Raw genomic sequence first — 11,173 nt, 5'->3', positions numbered from 1 at the left:
GCCCGCCGCACACAATGATAAAAAACCTCGTCGTCGCCGTTGAAAATGTGCGGAGCCGACCGACACACGTCCTGCCTCTACAAGCTCTGCCGCGGCACTGAGCTGGCGCAGCGCGCGTCATCGGTAATATAGAGTAGTTTTCAAAAAATTGTCAAAAAATTATAGTAGAATTTCATAAACACTAATGTATACCAACAGTATAAGCAAACGTTGCAGATTGCTTGAGTATGAAAATGACTTCGATATTAAGTAGATTTTCGTAGGAATTGACACTTGTTTCGGAGAGAAAATCGAGTTCGTTTTACTTTGATTTTCTCTTTCTCAAAGGTATGTAGGAAAAATATAGTTTGATATGCCTAAAGTACAGGGTATTAGTAATACAAAATAGCCAGGTTTAGCAGAGTAAAATTCTCAACATTTCCAAATAAGAGCTCGCCATTCAGTGCTTCACGGGGTTTTTCGGAAACGACCATCAGAAAAAAAATCATTACTAATTTAATAAGTCCTTTTTCTAATATTTACAACGACATTTATAAAGATAAGAAGACGCTTTTACTGGAACAAGTACTCATTGTTTCTAATAATGAGCGCAAAGTCCTGAATTTCGTCGACTAGTATCATCAATTTTGCATTATTTCGACTTTTCTTGTAAGAGCGCTCTTAAAGAGCTGGCATCCAGGGTATTAAAAAAACAAAAATTTGACACAATTCTAGGGATTGACAGGGCAAGCTATGATGGCGCCATCTGCTAAAAACCCAATCCCTAGAATTGTGTCAAATTTTTGTTTTTTTAATACCCTGGATGCCAGCCCTTTAAGCCAATTTTCATAGAAAAAGGGGCAAGCTATGATGGCGCCATCTAGGCAAACCTTTGACAGTTGCCAACCCCATTTGTTGATATCCGTACCCTCTCTTATAAAGTTAGACACATATTTGAAAAAAGTTTGCCCCTCCTTCCTAAGTAGCGCCATAAGATTCAGGGGCAAACTTAAGTCAATCGTGTGTTGTGGCTACCCCCCCTTTTAGGGGTCGAATTTTTATAGCCTATAACCTGGCCGGGGATGTTCTCGACAGATTAGTAAAGTTTGCATCAAAATCCGTTCAGCCGTTTTCACGTGATGCGCGTTCAAATAAACAGACAAACAGACAAAAATTCTAAAAACTGTTGGAACGTGTTCTGTTATCCCAGCCAACTTTTTTTCGAATATCTTCCATGTACAGACTTTCGACCCTCTTCAGCTTTGCCAAGTTTTGACTTGTGGGTGGGTAGAGGATAATTTTACGGAACAATTTATAAATTGATAAAAATACTGCATAAGCGAATAATAAATAATTTATTCAATTAAATAAGTAAAATCACAATAAATGTCAGCTTATTATGACCCATAGCCAACATGGAACCGGCCGGATTGCATAATATTCGTAATTTTACATACAAAATCACTAATGGTAGTACTTATTAGTTTGTATTTTATTATGCAATAGGTTTTTTTATTAATCTATCGTATGGTCTGGGACATGTGCAGCGGTGTTAGCATGAGTTCAAACGCGGCGTCTTTAAGGTTGGCACCGCGGAGGTTGGCTTCGTGCAGATCGCTTCCGGATAAATCACAGCACTGAAACAAAACAAAAAAGTAAATTAAATATTCTAAAAGTTATTTAATTTTACTCACGACGGAACGAGACCTATAGGGGGCAGCATAGGAGTCATCAGATTTTTGGCGCAAGGCGTAAATGTAACGTTTATGCTTCCGATGTAGCCCACAAGATAGCAGAACCTACTATGCACAAGGAACCGTACCTACGAGGACGGTAGATGGTAGCACTTGCTTTGGCAATGTACATGTGCACATGTTTCTAATTCAGGCCACAAGATGGCAGCCCTCTAACGCGCACGGTCCCTATAGTCTGTCAAGCCATTTCCGCCAGTAGAAAAAAAAGGCTAATTTAAATAAGTTTTTGGCAAAAATTTCATTTTTGGTACAAGCTTTTATCGCTGACTGTACTTTTCTTACGACAGACAACTCTAATACTCACCGAGACAATTCTAAAAACCCCTAACACAATTAGGTTACGTTGTTTCATCACAGAGTTCCTATGGCCACCTCCTGTCTCCATCATCAGATCAGCTCGATGGTACCATAATATTGCATTGTCATCCGATTTATACATGCATGCAAAATTTCAGCTCAATCGGAAACCGGGAAGTGGATCAAATTTAACTTGCAAGATTTGATTACACACAGACAGACAGACAAATCATCAGATATGATGGAGACAGGAGGTGGCCATGGGAACTCTGTGATGAAACAACGCAACCTAAGTGTTAGGGGTTTTTAGAATTGTCTCGATTAGTATTAGTTGTCTGTCATAAGAAAAGTACAGTCAGCGATAAAAGCTTGACCCAAAAATGAAATTTTTGCTAAAAACTTATTAAAATTTGCCGCTGTATCTTCTGACGGAAATGGTTTGACAGACTATATTCAATAAATCGACCACTGCCGAAATGTAACATAAATCGCATGCAAGTATAGGTGACGTCTGTAGAGGCCTTAACAAAATATTTTTTACCTCTAAGTTGGCACCAGCCAATACCGCCGTACGGAGCACGCAATTCTGCAGGTTAGCATTCTTGAGTGTTGCCACTCGCAAGTTGACCCCTGCCATGTTGCTGTCTTCCAGATTTGCACCTGCAAAAAAGAGAAAGAGGTTCAGGTTTCAGATTAGAATAATAATTACTTAATTAGAACATTTTATAATGTTTAAGGCAGGGAGCTACTATTTAGATGGCGTACTTATAAAAGACATTCGATTTTTTGTCATATAAGTCATTTAACCCAATGCCCACTGTGCATTACAATATTTACAATGAACCTTTCATAAACCAAACAAAGTAGCATTTAAGTTAACCTTCTTCTTCCTTGCGTTAACCCGGCGTTTTGCCACGGCTTATGGGAGCCTAGGGGTCCGCTTGACAACTAATCCCAAGAATTGACGTTTTTACGAAAGCGACTGCCATCTGACCTTCCAACCCAGAGGGGAAACTAGGCCTTATTAGGATTAGTCCAGACTAATCCGGACTAAGGAGAACATTGTGAGGAACCTCACGATGTTTTCCTTCCCCGAAAAGCGACTGGTAAATATCAAATGATATTACATAAGTTCCGAAAAACTATTTGGAAACCTCCGGGTCGCGGGTTCCAAATAGTTTTTCGGATCCGGAGATTGAAAGTCGCACGCTCTTACCGCTAGGCCACCAGCGCTCTAGCATTTAAATTAACCACTAACCTTTTAAATTAACTCCCTCCATGATTGCTCGGGCGCCGGCAGGATCTTCCATATTACACCCTTTCAGATTTGCTCCTGAAACACGAAAATATAATATTGCATGAGTAGTAGTTAATTTGAAAACAAGCTTTATGAGAAGGCTCTCCATGAGCGCCGGACGTGCACAAAAACAAAAAAAAACTGTGACTGTACAATGGAGAATAGGGCCTCACAAGAGGATAGGGCCATAGGGCCCACGGGAGTTTGCCTCAGGTAGGTAGATTTGTGGGATTTGATTCTGAACAGGTTACTATCATATTCAATGTTTTACCAGGGGTGCGAAACTCCTCCCTTCAGGCAAACTTGGCTCCGTTCGGCTCAGCTTTGGTCCGAGCAATTATTAGGGTTGACACAACTTGACGTCTCTTTGCGTGAACGACCACAGATAAGATAAAGGCTTGAATTTTGACAACCCTAAATAGCCGAAAGGAATAGTAAGATATTAGAAAGAGAGAGCATGATTCGTCCCTGAACCGCTGTCAAACTTCGGTTTTGTAGGAAGTTTCCTCTGTATGGTAGCACCATTAGTTATCTGTGGTTTTACCTTCCATGTTGGCACACAATGCTTTTACTCCAATGAGCTGGGCGCCCTCTAAGTTCGCGTGCGACAGGTCCGCGCGCTCCAGGCAGCAGTTGGAGAGGTTGGCACCACTGAGATTGCAGTATGACAGGCAGGCATACTGAAAATTAAAAAATATATACGTGTTTACTACTCATAGCTTTTTGCAGGAGGCATAAAATTACAAGATAATCTATATCCAGGCATAAGCCAGCCTTATAAGATATAAGACCTTCAAGAAAAGAGTGTAGTGCTATCTTAAATTATGGCAATGCATTTGCAACTCCTCTGGTGTTGCAGGTAAATGCTTACCATGAGGTGATTTGTGTTTGTTTTTGTATTTGTATTTGTATTTGTCTGTTCATTTGCCTCCTATATCATAAAAATAACTAGCTTATTGTCACGGGGAGTTTTCCTAGCCCGGCTGGGGCTTTGCCCTGGGGAAACTCACGGACAATTAAGGTTACTAAATTAACCAATCTAAATCTTAACCAAAAACTCAAGCAGGTGCTTACACTTATTTCCATCAACTATCCAGGGGTTTCTAAAGGATGTCAAAATGAAATGTTAGTTTTGTGACACATAATTTATTTCTATTCTCACACTGAGGAAGTTGTTCTACAAGTAAATCATTTATTAAGCTAGCATTAAGCACCTTATTCTATAATGTCAGACGATAGAGCCGGGTCGTGCCAAAAATGGTTCTACAATGATTTACAAGCAGACCTATCTAAATTTGTTAGTACCTAATTTATCATTTGCCATCACATATGATTCCTCTAAATTCTTTAACTTTAAATTTGGAAATGCTTCTAGGACGGAAGGAAAGCGTACACCAACCTAATCTTTGTCAGACGAGGAAGACAATATCTTATTAAATAAATAAAAATAAACTTGCTAGGTATATCTGCACTACTTGCACACAAATTTTGTGTGACATATTAGACGTCTTCACACTACTTGAGTCAATAACAACAACAAAGTCTTCAATCCAAAGTATGTCCGGCAAAGTAACTCTTAAGTTGACAAAAATAATATAAAGTTTTCAAAATTACCTTAAAATTAATATTTCTCAAGTCCAGCTTATTCAAGTCCGCTCCAGCCAAGTTGACCCCTTGGAATCGCAGTTCCGAGCTGATCGGAGTCATGATGAGAGCCTTCACCACATCCATGCGGTTCAGGGCTTGGCTGGTGCCAGTATTCGAGGCCGAGCTCTCAATCAGTTCATTGAGTTGCGGTATCATTGATTCTATACCTGAAATGTTTGATATAACAAATATTAATTTATGGAACATACTAAAAATTTCATTTGGTGTAGAACCTTATGCAGTTTGAAAATCAATAAAGATTATTACATCAAGCCATTGTATTTAAGCTGTAGGTACATGTTCACAAGAGCTGGCACAAATGGAATGAATGAGTAAATGAAAATATCTATGTGTGTATCACATCTATCTATACATATAATAAAGCTGAAGACGGTCGAACGTCTGTACATGGAAGATATTTGAAAAAAAGTTGGCTGGGGATACTTAGAATCGATAACAGAACACGTTCCAAAAGTTTTTAGAATTTTTGTCTGTTTGTCTGTTTATCTGTTTATCTGTTTGTCTGTTTATTTGAACGCGCATCACGTGAAAACCGCTGAACGGATGTTGATGAAAACTTTACTAATCTGTCGAGAAAATTCCCGGCCAGGTTATAGGCTATAAAAATTCAACCCCTAAAAGGGGGGGTAGCCACAACACTCGATTGACTTAAGTTTGCCCCTGAATCTTATGGCGCTACTTAGGAAGGAGGGGCAAACTTTTTTCAAATACGTGCTACCACTATTGAGTACCCTGGTAAACTAACAGATGGCGCTAAATTTAATACGTTGTGACATAAATAAGCAACCGAGGAAAGATTTTGCCAAATTAACTCTAAGTTTAGAAGAGGGGTACGGATATCAACAAATTTAATTGAATAATTATGTTGATTTAATAATACAACAAAATTAAACGACAGTAAATTAATTGCCCCTCATTGCACAGTGCCATCTTTTGGGGAACTGAGTAAACATTAATTAATCAAGAAAACTAAAAATGAGTTTACATAGTTGTTACGTATTGGTAAAATAAACACACATATCAACACGCGTATAATTGCATAATTATATTAATTATTTAAAATTATAAATTTTCTCCATCATGAATTATACCTAATCGTAATTATATCGCACCCATATCAAATCCATATTCATACGTAAGTAGGTATCGCCTCCTTTATGCACTTAATAATGGCCACGAAGGTGGGTACTTTGAAAAACAAAAACATTGACCTCTGTCATTTGCAGTGCCGGATTAACCCTTTTAGAGTTTTAAGCAAAATAAGCATTGCAGTCGTCGTGGAGTAGGTACCTACATTAAACTTTTATACGTGTACAAGTACCCATCTAATAACGAAGGGTCGTAGGGATACGTAGAGGCCCTTAAAGCCAAGGAAAAAATCTTGCTTTCGACCAGCCGATTTTTTCGACATAGGTTACCGATTTTATAGCGAATTTTGCTCTCTTGCACGCCATATTTGTCGGCCAAGCCGAGTTGCTCCTTAGCCGCGATCCTGAGACCTAACTGTCAAAGTGTTATAATATTAAGGGGCCCCGTGAAAGCCGAAAACTAAAAGCAATCCTATCAAGTAGCGCTTTCGAGTGAATCCAATCCTGGCTTCGCGCCTGGTTGGGACTAAAAGTAAAAATGTACAACTGTCTATCAAATTGCGTTTTTTATATCGAAAAATTTTCGCGCTCGCTTCGCTCGCGTTTACAATCACGTTATAGGATATGATAAAGGTAACATTCGGTTGGCGACTGCAGCAGCATTACTCTGTTGTAACGTTACTGCTGCAGCACAGTCAATTTTCGTGATAAAATGATGTGACTGATTTCCATACTAAAAGTTACAACTGTCTATCAATTTGCGTTTTTATATCGAACAATTTTCGCGCTCGCTTCGCTCGCGTTTTCAATAACTTTCTAAGTCAAATTGCGTTTTTTCTATCGAAAAATGTTCGCGCTCGCTTCGCTCGCGTTTTCAATAACGTTATCAGATATGATAAAGGTGACATTCGGGTGGCGACTGCAGTAGCATTACTCTGTTGCAACGTTACTGCTGCAGCACTGTCAATTTCCGTGATAAAATGATGTGACTGATTTCCATACTAAAAGTAAAAATGTACACCTGTCTATCAAATTGCGTTTTTTATATCGAAAATTTTTCGCGCTCGCTTCGCTCGCGTTTACAATCACGTTATAAGATATGATAAAGGTGATATTCGGTTGGCGACTGCAGCAGCATTACTCTGTTGTAACGTTACTGCTGCAGCACAGTCAATTTTCGTGATAAAATGATGTGACTGATTTCCATACTAAAAGTACAAATGTACAACTGTCTATCAATTTGCGTTTTTATATCCAAAAATTTTCGCGCTCGCTTCGCTCGCGTTTTCAATAACTTTCTAAGATATGGCGACTGCAACAGCATTACTCTGTTGCAACGTTACTGCTGCAGCACTGTCAATTTCCGTGATAAAATGATGTGACTGATTTCCATACTAAAAGTAGAAATGTACAACTGTCTATCAAATTGCGTTATTATATCGAAAAAATTTCGCGCTTGCTTCGCTCGCGTTTTCAATCACTTTCTAAGATATGGCGACTGCAGCAGCATTACTCTGTTGCAACGGTACTGCTGCAGCACTGTCAATTTTCCTGATAAAATTATGTGACTGATTTCCATACTAAAAGAAAAAATGTACAACTGTCTATCAAATTGCGTTTTTATATCGAACAATTTTCGCGCTTGCTTCGCTCGCGTTTTCAATCACTTTCTAAGATATAGCGACTGCAGCAGCATTACTCTGTTGCAACGTTACTGCTGCAGCACTGTCAATTTTCCTGATAAAATTATGTGACTGATTTCCATACTAAAAGAAAAAATGTACAACTGTCTATCAAATTGCGTTTTTATATCGAACAATTTTCGCGCTTGCTTCGCTCGCGTTTACAATCACTTTCTAAGATATGGCGACTGCAGCAGCATTACTCTGTTGCAAAGTTAGTGCTGCAGCACTGTCCATTTTCGTGATAAAATTATGTGACTGATTTCCATAATAAAAGAAAAAAATTACAACTGTCTATCAAATCATTTTATACGCATTACCATGCCTTCCCGAAAAAAATCGAATCATTCGCGAAAGTCTCGCAACGCATTGAGGTTACAAGGGGCACGTGGTCTTCCTCAGGAGTCTGAAGAAGACCACGGTGAGTGGGTGGCGCTCTAGCCAGGCAGGCCGCTTCGCTTTCGCTCGCGCGCGTATACCTTACTGTATCGTCCGATATACATCTACTACTCTGTCTTTTAAATCACGTGTAAAATTTTAATAAAGGCGAAAATAACTATTGATTTTGGAGTGTAGTTTTATTTAGTGGTACCTAATTGTAAAATATTTTTTCTGGACTACTACAGTCCTCCAGTATATCCATATGTCAACTTTACTTCAAGTTCCGCCTCCAGGGGAGAGGGAGAGAAATTAGGATTAGAAATTAGCCGCTTACTGACACAGACCGAATTCCACGCGGGCGGAGCCGCGGGCACAGCTAGTTAACCAATAAAATGGTGGATATGACTGTATACTGATACAGGTGTCACTCATACCTATACGTTCATTGTCATACCAGCGCTCGTGAATCAACCTGTAGACTAACGGATACAAAGAAGAACATACAATTGAACTGTAATCAAATAAAATTGTTAGGGCTACAAAAACATACCATAAAACACAGCCTCTTCCAACACCCCTCTGGGGTTCACATGCTTATCTAATATCACTTCTCCGTGCCTCAAATAATTAAGTATCGGCTCGAAATACACCGGGCTCCTATCTATTAAGTACGCGCCACCCGCATCCCTTGCACTGGGCCTCATTAAATACTCTTTATCGTCGTCCCCAGCGAACATACGCGCCAGCATTGACATTGGCTCTTTAGCCAGCAATGTTGACCGCGATGTGGTGAAGTGTTTACCACCAACATTCAATGTTATCCAGTCAGAAACCGTATTTTCTTCGACATCAATCACAGACAAGTTTTCAATCGATTTCGTCACCGTGGAAGACGCTTCGTCGCTCAAACCTATATAAATCTTCTCCTCATCCCTTATAGCACGTATATCATGAATTTGGCAATCATTTGCCGAGTATAATTGCACATTATCTACAGATAACTGAAACAGTGTCGCTGCTTGAGAAAGTACGTTTTCCAACGAGTCTTCCACAGTAATAAGCTTTCCATCTTGTTCTGATTTATCTCTGTATATATACACGCGTTTCATAATATGTTTTAATATGTTATTAACTGATAAATATGGCTTTATGTTTAAAATAAATAGACGAAAACTCGATTGATTTCTTTGTTGACAATGAATGACAAATCTAAATGTCATTTTTCTTAACTGACAGCTGTCAAACTGATCTATTTCTACCCACCGTGTCGTTTCTGTTCACGCTTCTATATCCTTACCTTATTGGATTTTAATTAATTTAAAATGTTTTAAAGCGTATATGGCCTATATTGACCTGTATTATTTTATTTGATAAGTATAAAAAAGGCAACAAATTATAAAAGTTTTTTATTTCATTGTTATAAGCAATATGCAGATAATAATATTACGTGAAATGAACCGAAATATAAACTTAAAAATAGCATGACGTACTTTTTAATTTTATATTCGGCCTTGATCTGAATTTTTCTGCCGTGCATTACTAAATAGTTTTATTTAAACTAACAAAACCATTTAAAATAGAATACTTATTAAAATGTTTTCAGTGACAAGAAATGATAATCAAAGAGGAGTTTCCTCGAAATTAACTAACTTTAAGCGTAAGTAACATGTCCTAACACAGATCCGCATGTCAACCCATGTTCGCAGAGGCAGTGGGACGAGCCCCTCTGCCGTCTAACTAGGAACCGTCTCCTAGATTCGCCACTTAGTCCGACAGATCGAGCTCGTCTTCTTGCCACTGCGGAATGGGAGTCGGGTCTGTGGTTACAGACCAAGGCCTGTTCACTTCCTAAGAAAGTTATGTCCCCTTATAATTGCGCATGTGTACGCCTGAAGCTTCTATGTGTGCGTTGGCCTCCGAGAAAACGTTGCGAGTAATAAAAATAAAAACATTTGTATTATATGTATGTAATGCCTAAAGTTATTTGTATTATACTGAAAACTGCGTGAATGCGCTTTATTAATGTCTATTTTTTTATTAAGTTGGCAGGGTTTAATTTTCAGTGTTATTTCTATATGTAAAACATTTTTTAATAAATAATACAATGTTATAAACATAAACCTGCCTTTTATTTAAATCAATTGATAATACCACAAACAAGGGTTTATTTGCATCTTTCATGAAATATGTTTATGATGATGATGATGATGAATACCCGCCAGACTAATTTAAACCGGTTGTCAACTTTAGTTCTTGGTACACAACGAGGGCGCTACTAGTATAAACGTATAAACGGTTGGGGACATTTTTTTGTATGGAGTTACCGTTCTTCTCCTAGTATATAATACTTTATATTCTTTGTTACAGACACTACCATCCACAACTGTGGGCACATTGTTGGATAATACTACATTCCGTTTGGCCACATGTTTAAGAATAGGGGCATCAACAAACATACCCCACCGGTGCCAATGCGGAGTTATGGTGGATAATCTGGGCCACCACGGCCTCCCATGCAGCCGTAGCGCTGGAAGGATCCCCCGCCACGCCAGCCTCAACGACGTCATCTGAAGGGCCCTTGTCAGTGCCAAGGTAACGGCGGTCCTCGAGCCCAACGGTCTGGCCAGGGTCGATGGCAAGAGGCCTGACGAAATGACGCTGGTGCCTTGGAGTATGGGACGGCCACTTGTCTGGGACGCTACGTGCGTAGATACCCTGGCGCCTAACCATATTCCAGGCACCAAAGTTGGCGCTGGTGCGGCCGCATCCTCGACCGAAAGCCTCAAACGCCGCAAATATGTCACACTAGGTAGTAGCTACATATTTGCGGCGTTTGGAGTGGAAACCTTGGGGCCGTGGGGACCTAGCGCGCGTCGTATCTATGAGGAGTTGTCAAAGCCGTCGTCGCCTAAGTACAACCACAGAATAAATAATAGTACTAGGTACAGAAGACTCACTCTCTAACAAAACGCGTCTGTTACGATCAGGACAGATATGGACGCTAGGTGGCGACAGCGCCACGCGCGG

At 39.5% G+C, this 11,173-nt stretch overlaps 1 protein-coding gene across 1 annotated transcript; it reads right to left on the bottom strand.

The window, feature by feature from the left end:
* Positions 1-1,455: 1,455 nt before the first annotated feature.
* LOC134801144 (BTB/POZ domain-containing protein KCTD9) lies at positions 1,456-9,340 on the bottom strand. The gene is made up of 6 exons (XM_063773684.1): positions 8,697-9,340; positions 4,942-5,141; positions 3,872-4,007; positions 3,289-3,363; positions 2,572-2,690; positions 1,456-1,616 (listed from the first exon to the last, which is right to left on the bottom strand). Exons 1-6 carry the CDS (start codon positions 9,253-9,255, stop codon positions 1,500-1,502), a joined length of 1,206 nt encoding a protein of 401 aa, XP_063629754.1. The 5' UTR covers positions 9,256-9,340; the 3' UTR covers positions 1,456-1,499.
* Between the last annotated feature and the right edge of the window lie 1,833 nt (positions 9,341-11,173).

Source organism: Cydia splendana, chromosome 21 (assembly GCF_910591565.1).
Source record: "Cydia splendana chromosome 21, ilCydSple1.2, whole genome shotgun sequence".
Classification (NCBI taxonomy): domain Eukaryota; kingdom Metazoa; phylum Arthropoda; class Insecta; order Lepidoptera; family Tortricidae; genus Cydia; species Cydia splendana.
The sequence above is the reverse complement of the archived record's forward strand: the minus strand, read 5'-3'. Positions and strand labels throughout refer to the sequence as shown.